Consider the following 15,959-nt stretch of genomic DNA (forward strand, 5'->3'; position numbering starts at 1 on the left):
TGCAGGGGGTCTTCATATAGTCTAAATAGCACTCCTCTGTTGGTTATGTGTTGTGAATATCTTACACTTCATGGCTCTTTTCGCTATTGTTCATGGTGTCTTTTTAATAAACAGAAGCTCCTGAATATAATGTTGTTCAATTTACAGTTTTTCTATTATAACTGACATTTTTTTGGTGTTGTATTTAAGAAATCTTTGCCTACTAAGATTTCTTTCTAAGATTTCTGCTCATAAAGATAGTCTCCTGTTTTCTTCTAAAAGCTTTCCTCCTTGACCTTCCCAATTTCGATATATAATTCAGCTGAAACTGATTTTTGGTTGTAGTCTGCTAAGAGTAGAGGTTAAAATTAATATCCTATGGCTATTGAGTTGACCCAGAACCATTTACTGAAAGGACTGTTCTTTCTCCATGGCCTTGCAGTATCCTTTGTCATAAAAGTGTGTGCGTATTTTGGGTTCTGTCTTCTGGTCCGTCGTCTACGCGATACCACGCTGTTTTCATTCCATCAGTCTGTTGATGCCTTGCTTCCTGCTGGTGTGGGTCCTCCAGCTTTGTTCTTCTGCAAGATTTCCCTGGATATTCTAGGTCCTTTACATTTCCGTAAGGATTTTAGGATCAGCTTATCGTTTTCCACAAAAAGACCTGCTAGGGTTTGATTGGGACTGCTTGACACCGTGTATCAGTTTGGGAAGAACTGACAACTTTATAATACGGAGTGTCCCTCTGCATGCACATGATACATCTCTCCATACATTTTAATTTCTTTCAGTAATGTTGTCTAGATTCATGTAGAGGACTTGCATATTTTTTGTTAGATTTATTTCCAGGTATTTGATGTTTTTTGAGGTTATCATAAATGATATTGCTTTGTTAATTTCATTGTCTATTTGTGGCGATATGTAGCAATACAATTTATTTTTTTATATCTATAACCAGTGACCTTGCTAAACTCATTTATTTTATTTTTTTTAAAGATTGGCACCTGAGCTAACAACTGTTGCCAATCTTTTCTTTTTTTTTTATTCTTCTCCCCAAAGGCCTCCGGTACATAGTTGTATATTCTAGTTGTGAGTGCCTCTGGTTGTGCTGTGTGGGACGCCACCTCAGTGTGGCCTGATGAGCGGCGCCATGTCTGCACCCAGGATCTGAACCAGCAAAACCCTGGGCCGCTGCAGCAGAGCGCGCGGACTTAACTACTCGGCCATGGGGCCGGCACGTAAACTCATTTATTAATTCTAGTAGTTTATACTTTTTAAAGTTACTGGGATGCCATCAGGCTGTCTACAAATAATCAAAGTTTTATTTCTTCCTTTTCAGTCTGTATGTGTTTTTAAAACAACTTTTTTTGAAGTATAAATGCCATAAAATTCAGCCATTTTAAGTGTACAATTCAACTGTTTTTAGTAAATTTACCAAGTTGCACACCTATCACCATAATTTAGTTTTAGCACATTTTTATCACCTGAATAAGATCCCTCCCTCGTGCCTTTTTACAGTTACTGCTTCAGCAGCACCCCACACATTTTTTGATGTGTCCTGTTCTTATTTTCATACAGGTCAAAATACTAATTTACTTCCTGATTTACTCTTTGACTCATGGGTTATTTAGAAATATGTTGTTTATTTTCCAAATATTTGGGAATTTTCCAAATATCTTTGTGTTATTGATCTCTACTTTAATTCCATTGTGGCCAGAGAACATATTTGTGTGACTTGAATCCTTTTAAATGTATTGAGACTTGTTTTATGGCTCAGACTATGGTCTAAGTTGACAAATGTTCCATAGCTACTTGAAAAGCAAGTGTATTTGACAGTTGTTGGGTGGAGTGTTCCATAAATACCATTTAGTACAGATTGGTTGATAGTATTATTCAAGTCATCTTTATCCTCAGTGATTTTCAAAAGATGGGTGTTAAAATCTCTGGCTGTTATTGTGGATTTGTCTGTTTTTCAATGCAGTTCTATTATTTTGGCTTATTTTATTTTATTTTTGTGAGGAAGATTAGCCCTGAACTAACATCACTACCAATTCTCCTCTTTTTTGCTGAGGAAGATTGGCCCTGAACTAACATCCATGCGCACTTCCTCCACTTTACATGTAGGATGCCTGCCACAGCATGGCTTGATAAGCGGTGCATAGGTCTGTGCCGAGGATCCAAACCTGTGAACCCCGGGCTGCTGAAGTGGAGCACACAAACTTAACCACTATGCCACTGGGCCAGCCTCTGCTTCTTTTATTTTGAAACTCTGTTATTATGTGCATAAATGTTTAGGATTGTTACATTCTCTTGATGAATTAATTGAACTCTTTAAAATTATGAAATAGACCTTTTTACTGTCAGTAATATTCTTTGCTCTGAAATATACTTTATCTGATTTTGATACTGCCACTTCACTTTTAAAAAAAATTCGTAGTAGCATGGTATAGTATTTCCATCCTTTTTATGTTAAACTATTTTTGTCTTTAAGTGGGTTTCTTGTGGGTGGAATGTAGTGGGGTCTTGTCTGTTTTTTTAAGATCTGATCTGACTTTTAATTGAGATGTTTAGACTACTTACATTTAATATGATTAGCGATATGGTTGGGTTTATGGCCTCCCGGTGGATTGATGCCTTTACATCATGAAGTGTACAACTTTCTCTCTAGCACTATTTCTTGCCTTAAAGTCTACTTGGTCTCATATTAGTATAGCTACACCAGTTGTACTAATATTTTTACTTTCAACTTTTCAATGTCCTAATTTTAAGGTGTGTCTCTTGTTAGCAGCATACAGTTGTTAGATTTTAATCCATTCTATCTTAGTTTTTTAATTGTAGATTTAGTCCACTTATATTTAGTGTAATTACTAATATATTTGGGTTTATATCTACTTTGTTGTTTCTTGTTCCTTTCTCACTTACTTCTTTCTTCTTTTGGATTATTTTAAAAGACATTATTCCCTCCTCTAATGACTTGTTAAACATTCTTTTATTATTCTTTTAGTGGTTACTCCTATGCATTTCTGACTTAATAGTGTAAAGCAATATTACTGTGATCACATTTCCAGTAAGGCTAGAACTTTAGAGTACTTTAACTTCACTTGCCGCCTCCCAACTTTTGTGTTCTGCTCATAAGACATTTTAAGTCAATATATATTTTAAATACATTTCTATTGCTTTGTTCAGACAATATTTATTTATGTTTAACCACATATTTACCCTTTCTAGTGCTTTTCATTCCTTCATGCATTTCCATATTTCCATCCAGGATCATTTTTCTTTTGTCTGAAGATTTTCCTTTAGGATTTCTTTCTTTCTTTTTTTTTTTTTTTTTGAGGAAGATTAGCCCTGAGCTAACATCTGCTGCCAATCCTCCTCTTTTTGCTGAGGAAGACTGGCCCTGAGCTAACATCTGTGCCCATTTTCCTCTACTTTATATGTGGGATGGCTGCCATAGCATGGCTTGCCAAACGGTGCCATGTCCACATCTGGGATCTGAACCGGTGAAGCCCAGGCCACTGAAGCAGAACATGCGAACTTAACTGCTGCATCACTGGGCCAGCCCCCCTTTAGGATTTCTTATGTGCATGTCTGATGGTGACAAATTGTTTCAGCTTTTGTTTATCTGAGATCTTTATTTTTTTAATAATTTTATTTATTTATTTTTTTGAGGAAGATCAGCCGTGAGCTAACATCTGCTGCCAATCCTTCTCTTTTCGCTGAGGTAGACTGGCCCTGAGCTCACATCCATACCCATCTTCCTCTCCTTTATATGTGGGATGCCTACCACAGCATGGCTTGCCAAGCGGTGCCATGTCTGCACCCGGGATCTGAACTGGCGAACCCTGGGCCACCAAAGTGGAACGTGTGCACTTAACCGCTGCGCCACTGGGCCAGCCCATTTTCATTAGGTAAAAAACTTCTATGTTGGCAGTTTTTTTATCCCAGAACTCTAAGTATGTCTTTTCATTGCCTTCTGGCTTCCATGATTTCTGATGAGAAGTCAGCCATCAGTCTTAGTGTAACACAGTACAATGACCAAAATCAGGGAATTAACATTCATAAAATGATTTAATCTACAAATATTACTCAAACTTCCCCAGTTCTTTCATTAATATTCTTTAAAGCAAAATAAATAAATTTCTCGTCCGGCATCCAATCTAGGGCCACATACTGCATTTAGTTATCATGTCTCTTTGGTCTCCTTTAATCTGGAACAGTTCCTCAGTCTTTATCTTGATGGAGTGCAGGCCAGTTATTTTGTAGAGTGTCCCTCAATTTGGGTTTGTCTGATGTTTCCTCATGATTAGATTCAGGTTATGCATTTTTGACAGGAATACCACAGAGAGGATGCTGTGTCCTCAGTGCATTATATCAGGAGGCACATGATGCCTGTTTGTCCTCTTCTTGTTGATGTAGCTTTAATCACATGCTTAAGCTGTGTCTGCCAGGTTTCTCCACCGTACATGACTGTTTTTTGCCTCTGTAGTTAACAAGTGATTTGGGGGAAGGTACTTTGAGAATATATAAATACTATGTTCTCAAAACACAAAAAACCAAACCAAATCAAAAATGCAAAACATTCACCCGCCAGTTTTAGCATCTATTCATAGTTCTTGCCTGAGCAATTATTACTCTGGTGGTTGTCAAATGGTGATTTTCTAATTCCATAATTCCTTCTACGTTTATTAGCTGGAGTCTATGGAATGTCGTTTTGATAGACTTCCATCTGCTTCTCATTTGCCTCTGTTCCTGGGGCCTAGCCCTCTAGGGCTTTCAACGGAAATCCTAGTGTATTTCACCAGAGTCTCTCCTTTTGAGAGATCTTGAAGTCTAATCTTTATCTTCTCTGCACTGTGATTCTGCAAAATTCTGCTCTGCTTTACAGAGGTTTGGGCTTAGCTTTTTAGGATCCCATCTTGTAAAATTTCAGATTTCAGCAAGTGGCATGAAACCAAATATATATTTGAGACCCCTCAAGCCTTCAATTTTGTCACTCCAGCCCATGAAACTATAAAAAACCCTGCTAATTTCTCCTTCTCCCACCTTCTTTGGCCTGGGGAGAACCTGGGTCCTCAGGTTCTTGCCAGAATCGGCAAATGCAAGTGGCAAGAGATTGTCAGCTCACCTCTCCATGGTTCTCCCCTCTGCACAATCTTAACCCGTCTGGTCACTGTTGCTTCTGCAACTCTTAAACCACAAAAATCACCTGTTTTGCTGGCTTTTCTACTTATTCTCACTGGGAGCATTATTCAGCTGTAAACTCCATCCTACCCAGAAGTGGAATTCTACATTTTCCCTTTTGGGGGCTGCATAGTATTGTATCACATGGGTGTCTCATTTTAAAATTTAATCTCACCTCTAATAATAGTTGTTCAGTTTTTCATTATTATAAAGATTATAATAATCATCCTTGTAGGTGTACTGATATACGAGTTTAATTATTTTCATAGCATAAATCTATGAAAACAGAATTGCTAGATCAGAGGGTATGAGGATTTACAAATTTCATAGGTATTTCTAAATGGCCCTCTAGAAAGATCTTGCACTAATCTGAGCTGATAGTTCAGTGAGTGCCTAATAAACGACCATGGAGTTATAATGAGTGGTCATTATCCTCTCTGCTTCCTCAAGTGCCTCAGAGGTCTTCCAGCCCGCTCTGTTCCAGCCGCAGCCTTCTGTGGTGAGTGGACAAAGCAATCCAGAGAGCTGGTGTGTGGTGCGGGCCAGTCCGCTCAGGGCCTGTGTCGCATCTTGGTACCAGCAGCTGATGTGGAGTGGCCCCACCTCCTTGCTGAGTCAGGGAGAAGGGGGTGTGAATCCTTGCTTCCTGGCAGAGGTGGACTTGGCCCAGAATGCTGCATGCTTTACCGTGGGCAATGCCAGCCCTGCTGACAAGGGCACCTAATACTGTGCCATGTGGTTTTTCAGGCCAGTATGTCTTTGGAGAGGGTACCCATCTGCTCTGTCAGGGTGAGTCGTAGGGTGCAGGGCCCTGGGGCCTCTGGTGTGTAGGACTGCAATGGAGCATGTGGCCGTTGGCTTGGGAAGAAAGGTGTAGAAGATGGATCCCCTTTGGAGGAAGCCTTGGTTGGTAGCGATGAGGGGAATAAGAGAACGCTCAGAAGAGTGGACAGTCAGCAGAGAAGACACTCAGGCTTCTTGATGAGAAGACTGACCAGAAGCATTTGAGGATGGACACGAACACCTTAGACCACACCTTTAAGGTCCAGGAGGGGAAGCCTAATCAACAAGATTAAATCCATTTCCTTCCCTTGCTCTGTAGGAAGGATACTGGAGGCCCAGAGGAGGGAAGGTACACGTGGCAGAGACAAGCTCAGAGATCACATTCTGCTAAACAGGCTAGAAGGCTAACTGTGGGGAAGAGTAGATTCTGGGAAAGGCAAGGGAAGGCCATGGAGGAAGGAGGAGTCTCCAGAGGGCCTGGGAAGAAAGGGGATGCAGTAGGACTACGGGTTTGAGAGAGGCTGGTGGTGTTGCGTGACTTCCTTCTCCCCTTCATTCTCCAGAGCCGAGATGCAATCCCTGGCTCTCTGGCCACTCCAGCTGAGCCTGTTCATCCCAGCCTCTGGCCCTCCCTTCCATGCACTTTGTGTGGCCCTAGGACACCACCCTGACCCTCTGAGGGTCTCCTGGGTCCTGAGAGGCCAACACCAGGAGGAGGAGGACTTCACTGCGGGAGCTGGGGATCCCAGTCAGCTGGCTGCAGCTGCCTCAGGAGATGGCAGGGATGTCTGTGACCTGCCAAGGCCTGCAACAGAGTGGGGCTTCTGAATTGTGTTGCTCCTGCCCTGGGGCCAAGGTAAGTATAGCGAACCCAGGAGTTGTGCTCCAGTCTTCCTGATGCAACCACCCGGAAGCTAGACACCCAGATTACCCCCTGGCTACCCAGAAGGTCAAGATGGGCACTACTGTGTGTGGCAAAGCACGCCTGGCTCTGCCCCTGCCTCCAGGTAAACCTGGACTTGGGCACTGGAGCCTGTGCAGTGATGTTGTGGGACCAGCCACCCATGAGGTCCTCACATCCACTCTGTCACTCCTGTCTTCTGCGTTCTCTGGTGGTGAATGCCTGTTTCTTTCCTTTGGGGGATACAGCAGAGGGAAGCTATTTGAAGGCATCTGCTCTGTTCCAGGGTGCAAGAAAAGGCTGGAACTGTAAAACTGGAATCAGACTCAGTGAAGACATCCTCCTTGGTAAAGACCTCCACAAGACTGACCTGGGCTCCCCTAGGTGGTAAAGCCATGACTTTTCACTGTCAAACTGACCCTTTCAACAAATATTTATGGAGTACTAAGTATTTGCCAGGGCAGAGGGATGACTGGAACACGGTCTGGACATTAGGGAGTCTAGAAAGCTAGGTCAGACACTGAACCAATGTTTAGAATGCAAGGAAGACTGCGCTGAAGGTCTGCTGAAGGACAGGAACAGAATATATTCAGGAGCTCAGAGAGGAGAGGAGCCCTCCCCACGGAGGACCTGGGAAGCTCCTGTGGACGATGCAGTCAGAGCCGAGCCCTGAGCTTACGGCTGGGGAAGTGCGCAGAGCCAGCAAGAGCACCTGGGTCCAGTCCTGGTTCGCCCCCAACTCTGTGGCCCCTCAGGTGAGTCTTTTACCTTCTCTTGGCCTTAGATCCACCCACCCACCTACTACACCCAGTCCAAACCGTCTCTGCCTTTAGAGACCTTCAATCTAACTTTCCCCATCTATAAATGGGGAGTAATACAACCTCTAGGAGGAGAAAGTGAGCCAGAGAAAGCTCTTTGGAAGGAGACAGTGGCAGGGAGGAGACCATGAAGACGCAATGTCAGAGGGCTGGCTGGGCTCACCTTTCATTCTGGGCCTGTTTCCTCCGCAGTGGAGGTGGAACAGACCATCACTGCCATCACCTACTGTTACCTGGGGCTGCTGGGTGCAGCTCTGGTCTACGGCCTCGTCCTCGCTGCTCTCTGGAGGAACTGCTGCTGTTGGGCCCACCCTACGGAGCCCTTCACCTGAAAGGGTCAAGGACCAGCCCCTGGTCCAGGATGCAGGTGGGTGGAAGGCATACTCCTGCCAGGGCCATAGGGTGTGAGGGGCCAAGCCCCAGCAGCTTCAACGTCCTCAAGAAGCTGCCCGTGCCCCAGCCTCTCCCTCCTTGCTCCATGCAGCTTCCTCCTAGTCTGCTGCCTTTCATTATCCCTTGGCTTCTTCTTTTCCCTCGCAGACCGTCCAGCTTTCTCCACAAATACAGCGACTTTAAGAAGACAGTACTGTGCTGTGGGCTGCTTTGGGAAAGCGAGGTGGGACCTCAGGACCAGGACCAATAGCTCCTAAGGGAGGCCTGCCGATGCCAGAGTCAGGTCAGCTGCCCCTGCCCGGAGTCTGATGGGGGCTGGGGTTTTAGTTTGGTCATACGGGTCCCAAAGCCAATCTGGCTCGTCAGACGAAAAAGCATATGGCAGGGGCAGACATTCTCGTTTTGCTGCTAATCAGCTGTCTGTGAAAGCAAGGTCCCTCCCCGGCTCTGCAGCTCACTCCTTCATCCAAGTGAGAGAGTTGGATGGTCTAAGGTTCTCCCCTTTTTGTCTAAAACCTTTTCATTCTTAGCCCCTTTTAAGAACAAATGCCCGATGTCTCTGAGGATTGAAGTTGGCCAAAGATCTTACCCAGAAATATCTTCACACACAAAATCTGGGGGTGGGGCGATTCCTTCAGAGCCGGCTGAGGCTTCAGCTGGGCAGCACGCTCCCGTCACTGCTGCGGCGTGCCCTCGAGCGGCCGAGAGCAGCTGGGCTGGGTGAGCCACTTCGCCTTGTGGGGATACCACAGACGAGGAGCCTGAACCCAGCGCCTCATTTCCCACATTTACAGCAAAGCAGGGCAGCCTCTCCAGGACACTCAAGAGTGTCTGGTCCCAGATGCCTCTCATTCAGGGCTGACAGCTGCCCAGAGCTCCCTAAACAGAGGAATATTTGCAGGAGGGACATAAAAGGTCCCCAGACGCTCTTCCTCCTTTCTGCTACTCTTCACCTTCTCCCAGTCTCCACTCTACTCTCAGGCGCATCATCTCCTAAATGACTGTTGCCGAAAATGGATTTGAGGAGTTCTGAGAAGAAACCCTGGGTCCCAGGTTACCTCGTCCTTTCTCTCTGAACATGCCATTACTCAAATCCTAATATGGACATCACCACTTCAAGAAATCCTTGCTACCATGCAAATTCCTTAAGCTATTATTATTATTATTTTTTTTTGAGGAAGATTGGCCCTAAGCTAACATCTGTACTCATCTTCCTCTACTTTATATGTGGGACACCTGCCACAGCATGGTTTGATAAGTGGGGTGGAGGTCTGCGCCTGGGATCCGGACTGGCAAACCCTGGGCCGCCAAAGCGGAGCACGTGAGCACGTGGACTTAACTGCTGTGCCACCGGGCTGGTCCCTTAAACTATTACTTTTTAACACCCAGATGCAAATTACCTTTGCTGAGAGTGGAGGAGGTAGAAGGCTCAGGAAGGGTGTCACAGAGGTCACTGACCCCAGGACTGGGCTGTTGGAATGTGGAGGCGAGGACTGATTAAAAGGGGACATGGCAGGGCACAGAAAATAAATGCGGCCTAGTTCTGGGCCTGAATGGAAAGGTGGCCACTAGAGAGCAGGTGCCATCCAAGAAGAGGTTCTGCGTATGTGCTCTCCCCAGGAAGGAGCCTCATGACATAGCTTAAACCCATCAGTAGAATGAGTAATTTTGGACACAGCAGCCTGAGAGTAAACCCCAGATCTGATTCCAGCTCTCTTCTGAAAGTCCTATGATCCCAGTCTGTCTGCCCTAATCAGCCAGGAACGATAGAAACCTCAGAGTAAGTTTTGTGAGCATCAGTGCTCCAGCTCCACAAACTTCCACTAGCAGAGTGGGTGGGTGCAGCATCCTCCCAGTCACCACAGAAGATTTAACAAGTAAAAACCTGCAAACTCTTTATTAAATTCTCCCATTTCATCTGTACAGAAAAAAATGCACATTATGTTCAGATTCTCAGTAACATCTCAAAATTACACAGCATGAACATGTAAAAACAAGGAACTGCCAGGATTTTATACATAGAAAGGAAAACCATTTACAAAAGAAGCTTGTTAATTTTTCTTTCTTTCTTAAAAATAAAAAGTTAAAGGCCTAAGATTTCACACAGCATTTGCTGTACAGTCTGTTTTCCTGCTTGGACTGACTTGGGAACACTGTGCTGGGAGAAGCCGCTCAGGATGCCTCCAGCTGCCAGCTCTCCTGTCGGCCACTCCATCAGTGCACTGCAGTCTGACCAGGGGACCTGTTCGAACCACCCTAGCATGTCTGGCATAGGGCCTGTGGGGTCTGGGGTCCAGGTGTCCATTCTATGTTGGGGGGAAGGCAAAAACAGAATATAGAGGCACTGTCTGAATTTTCTCCTTGCCCAGGGAGATTTCTCCACTGCATGTATCCCAGCATCAGGACCCTGTGACCACTAGCCCAGGCAGACAGTCCCACCTTTGTGCTCCAGATGACAGACAATCCCTGGGTCTCCACAGTGATCTCACCAGATGGTCTGGGGAAGCCTGTCACTCTGACAAGTCAGTCTGGGTTTGCTAATAACTGATCTGTTGTCTGAGGTCTGGACAGGAAGGGGAATTCGACTTCAAACTTGACTACCCTAACTTGTGATCCTGGTCCTAGTGGAGAGGAGGAGGACCAAGAGGAGTAGAGTTAGAGAGACTGCCAACCAAAGACAAATGAGAGAGAGAGAGGCAAGCCAGAAGATCAGCTCTGGCCCCAGGCCTTTGGGAACCAAAGATCAGTAGCGAACAGGTGAATTAGAAGTGTCCCTGAAGGCCCAGAAGAAACTCAGGGCACTAGATGCTCACTTTATAAAACTACTTAGGAGCTGTCCAAATGGTGAGAAATAAAAGGGATCTTTGAGGTTTTTCAAATTCATAAGAATCTGAAATGCAAGTAAACATACCAAAATGCACATGATTCTAAAAGACATATTTTTTGTTCTATGGCCAAAATTTAGGTTGAATGTGTCAGACTGGATTGGCTGGCTTCCAGGGTCCCTATTTCAGCTTCCTTCTCCACATCTGCTTACTTAGAATAAGTTATATGTGGAGAATGTTTATTCTTTGGTCGGGGAGGGGAAGAAACGGAGAGTGAAGGCCGTTTCAGGGGAACTTGAGACTCGCTAAGAAAGGAAGCCGTGTGAAGCAGCCCGCCCCTCCCTGGACGTCTCACTACAGTGGGGCTCTCCGGGCTAGACGCAGTACTACAGCCTGGAGGTGGGGAGGATGGGAGCCACTTCCAGAAGTCACGCTTGCATATGAGAGTAAATCTTCTCTTGGGGAAGGTAGAGGGAAGTCAGCATACAACTCCCTTTCCACTTTATCTGATAAAATGTAAATGGATGCTACAGACCTCTTTACCACTGGATTCTTCTATTACGTGGCCTCAGGAAATGGGAAGAAATGAAATCTGGTAGTAATTTTGTTGCCTCTTCTAGGAAAGCAGAATCTCCCTCCCTCCCCACTGGCAGAGCTCTTCACTGTCCCCAAGGAGAGTCAGTGCAGGATGTGAGAAAGCCAAAGGCCTGCCACAAACTCAGGTCAACACTTGCTCACTAAATACTGGAATTCCCCTGCTTCCGAGGATGCACTGGCTCAGAACAAGCTGACCGGATCCACAGCGGGACTGGGAGGGGAAGCTAGAAGGTCTCTAGGGAACCCAGAGAAGGAGGGTTTTCCGGCTGGACTGAACTCCAGCTTTTGCTATGGCTCCCATATGGGCACATCGTGCTAGCAGGCTTCTCTTGGGGCACCAACAATAGCAGAGGGAGGCCAGGGATGCACCAGGATACAGGTCTCACTCCCAGAGCTACCCGTCTGTTGGTAGCTCTGTTAGAGGGAGCAGTTGGTCTTGTTCTCGATGTTTTCTCTAGATTTTTGATTTCCTGTATCACAGGGCCTCCAGCCCAGGAGACTGATCTGCTCGTGCCTCTGGAATGTGGTGGAGCACACTAAGTAAGTATGAGTCCCTGAGACACTGCAGTGAGCTGACAAGGACAGATGAGTTACCTGGCTACTGTTAATTTTCAGCAAGTGCCTAGAGCCTTGGCAAAAAAAATCTACCTGCTCTGCTGCTTAGGTTATTGTTCATGGGCTAGACATCAGGAGAAGAGATAAAGACCAAGGTCCATCATCAGTCCCTCATCTAGGGCCATGGATTCCTCTTCTTGTCTAGTTGATTTACCCATGACTGACCTATGAGGCCAGTGCTCAGAGGTGCCCCAGAAGCGGTTTTGTTATATCAAATGGGGTACAGAATAGGTACAGTTGGGCTGCAAGTTCAGATGGTGCTGGGCCCCCTGGATGTAGAAAACTGCTCAGGAACACCACCTGGGACCCTCAAGAACCAGTCACATGAAACTATTCCAAGTAAGATGGTGAAATGCTTCCTAGCAACCACTAATTGAAAACACCAGCAGTCATCCCTTCTATTCTGACCATTTCTAAAGGTGACAAATGTTTCAAGAATCAAACTCCTTTTCAAACTTCCAGATCTGCTGCAGACAACTAATGAGATGGTCTCTCAGTTCAAAAAGAACAGAAAGACCAAGACTAACACGTAAACTATGGAGATGTTTTACATGTATTGGGAGGGAGACTGCAGAGATGGAGAATGGTACCCCATTCTCATCACATGGTGAACATTTATCCTAACCTGTAAATCACACCAGACACGTCAGTGGAGACCTGCATTTAGATGACATCCCCAGTTCTCAATCCCAAGCCCCCGCCACCCAGGTGGGAACCCTGGAGGTGGACTACCTGCCCCAGCTCAATTCAGCCCGACGGTGGTGGCAGGAGGGGGTGCTGCTCGGATGCCAAGAGTTTCAAGTTTTGAGACTGAAGAATCCCAGGGCAGTTGCTGAGAATCAGGAAGACCCTAAAAGCAGGACTGAGAGGACCAAGCAGCTTAGCAGCTCCCCTTGGAGACTTGTAGTACCCTAGGTAGGGGGGATATACAGCTGGCTTCTGGAACCTACTGCCTCCAGGAAGGATAGCAAAAAGAAAAAAGAAAGAAAAAGAAGAAAACCACAGTATTCAAATATATGTCAGTCAGGTTAGACAAGGAGTAATTTGGATCAACTGATCCACAAATTGACCCACTTTGTATTGAGCACATTTCAGGGAAGACAAATGTTGTGCAGGTCCCACAGCACATGTGGACAGTGGCAAAGGAGGGGCAGGGCAAGGAAGGGTGCCATGGTCTATGTGGACAGTTTTAGGCACATGATTTATAATACTTGTGGACGTCTATCAGGTTAATAAAATATATATTATATAAATATATCTCCTACTGTACATGCCGCCCTCTTGTGCAGCCACTGTGACTCCAGCCCTAAACTCAAGCCAAGCTGTGCCAGGTTGAACCATGATGCCTGCACTCCTCCCTCTTTATACTCCAAACCTGTCATCTCCACACGCAGGGATGAGGGAGGACGGCCAGGAATGCTGCTTCCATAGAGCTCAGATTCTGGAAAGACTGTTGAATCATCAAAGTACAACATGTAGCCGATGCCTACTACAGTGGGTGTATGCAGCAAATGGACAGAAAGGAAAAAAAATGGAGAAAAGCCTCCATCTTTGAATGTAATAACTTTCCACACCCTCTCCACGTAGAGGCATAAAGGAGCTTGTCTGGGAAGCTGGCCTTGAGCCTGCAGAAAGGTCAGGTTAGACTGCCAGTCACACCCTGTGCCACGCTAAATTTATAAGCCATTGTCTCTGACCTGCATTGTTGCCTGGAAAATAAAGCAAAGTGAATCAATCCCCCACTCTCCTTCCTGCCCTGAGCCCCCTTGCCCCACAGTTCCCGCCTCCTGTGAAGTGGAGGGTTTCTGGGGTAACTGCTACTCCAGCAGAGTCAGTCTAGATGTGACTGAGTCCTGCACTAGCCTGGAGGAAGGAGATTACCGGGATCCTGCTGCCTGGACTCAGGGTCCAGCCTCTCAGTGCAGATCAGTGGACTGACCAGCTTCACCCACTTCTGATCCCTTCCCCAACCCACATGCCCTTGCCTAGGGAAGCACATGCTTCACGTCACCGAGGTGAGGAGATCACGGCCTTGGAGTCTTGACCAGCAGTGATTCTGTTAGGGTGGGAACTGGAAGGCATCACTGTTCCAGCAGAAGAAAACAAGACCCAAAGCAGGCTAGTTAAAGGTTTCCCACTACTTGGTGAAGTCCATGGCCCTGACGTGGCCCAAAGGTGCTTTTGAGAAATGAGCAAGACACCCCAGCTACAGCGTATTGGGTGGTGCGTTTCCCTCTAAAGTCCTGCCTTCACTTTACACAGTCATGAAGACATAACCCCATCGCCCAAAGCAAGCCTGGAGGAGATGTGTTACTATATACATTTTTTTCTTTCTTTAAAAATTCCTTTTTTTTTTTGGTGTTTTTTTTTTTAAAAAAAATCATTTGAGTTGCAGGTCAGGTGAGTTGGTTCTGGAAGTATTGGTAATTCCATTGGTATGAGAGAGACTTGTCTACGGGCAGGTAAATCCAAGTTTGCCAACAAAGGCAATAACCAAAGCGGCCAGCTGCTGATGCTGCACAAATGGTCGAGGAGGAGGAGGACACCATGGACAGGGGCGAAGTCTGAGATGGGACAACGCAGTGGATACCTGCTGCTGCTCTAACATGAGTGTTGGTGTCACCTCTTAGAAGAACGAGGTGAGTGGGTACACTATACAGGAGGGCTGTACAGACTGGGCACTGGACAGGTAGTTCCTTTGGTGGTCAAGGTGGCTCTACCTGTCCTTGAGCTCTCGTGTCACTCGCTTGGTGATACGTCCACACATCAGGCCAATCAGGAACAATATACAGATGCTCCCACTGATCACAGAGAGAATGTAGTTCTTTGACGGAGATGTCATCACTTGCATGGCGAGGTCAGAGAAGCCATCCGCTGGGGCTACCTGGAATGACACATGGCAGCATCATCTTCTGAGAGATCTAGGCAGGGGCTCTGCTGGCTCTAACTTGCTCCCCTTGATTCCTAGTTAATTTATGTCATTTCTTTCGGGGAGAGAGGGCTTGGACAAGAAAAGTCAAACAGAGAACTCAAAGTCTTCTTCCTGATCATACTACTGGACCTATCTACTACAGAAAATTAGAAGATACAGACAAATACAAAGAGGTGGAGTCTCATACAGTTCATCGTAGCCAACATAGTAACAGCCCTCACACTGAGGACTCGACGACGTGTTGGGCCCTGGGAAAAGGCTAGATGTGTTTTCAATCATTTAGTCCTGGTGCCAATCCTTACGAATAGATTTTATTACTCCCACATTACAGATGACCCAGAGGCCTGAGGGTGGGAGGCGGCTAAGTGACTTACACAAGGTCACAGGTTTTTAGGTATTCTGATTTATTTTCTTCATCATGTTTGCTGCCTTTTTAAAAACAAAAAGAAAAGCTGAGATGGTACTGGGGGCTAATTCTACATCTTGCCTTATTTTCACTCACCATTATGTCATACGCATCCCCCCATCAAAACCAATGTGCAAACATGACGTATACCGACTGAACCCACCTAACCATTCCCCCAGCTGTGGACACTGGTAGTCTAACCAGTTTTCATCCTCAGTTTCTCTCCCTGCTTTCTCAAACAGCCCTCTATGCTCGCCTCCTATGGCAGGATCAGGATCGAATGGTTCACCAGGTGCACAGGAACCTGTCCTTTTGAGTCTCACCTTAGTCTGACGCCTCAGAGGAGTCTGGCCCAGAGATGTCTGGGCTGCTTCTACGGTCATCCCAGGTACAAAGAACAAAGCAGGAAGGCTCCAGATTAAGGCAATTTGAGCACAAACATTTGCCAACACAATATAAGCAGTGGAGGCACTCTGAAGCAATGCTTAGCGGCTCAAAAGTGGAAACCAGTGAAGAAAGAAGAGAC

General features: G+C 45.9%; 1 protein-coding gene across 1 annotated transcript in view; it reads right to left on the reverse strand.

The window, feature by feature from the left end:
- Positions 1–9,927: 9,927 nt before the first annotated feature.
- GLG1 (golgi glycoprotein 1) overlaps positions 9,928–15,959 on the reverse strand; it is a 156,655-nt gene continuing 150,623 nt past the window's right edge. The window contains exon 26 of the mRNA XM_070500682.1: positions 9,928–14,979. Within this exon, the coding sequence (XP_070356783.1) occupies positions 14,812–14,979 (168 nt within the window). The 3' untranslated portion in view covers positions 9,928–14,811. The remainder of the gene's footprint in view (positions 14,980–15,959) is intronic.

Source organism: Equus asinus, chromosome 28 (genome assembly GCF_041296235.1).
Source record: "Equus asinus isolate D_3611 breed Donkey chromosome 28, EquAss-T2T_v2, whole genome shotgun sequence".
Classification (NCBI taxonomy): Eukaryota; Metazoa; Chordata; class Mammalia; order Perissodactyla; family Equidae; genus Equus; species Equus asinus.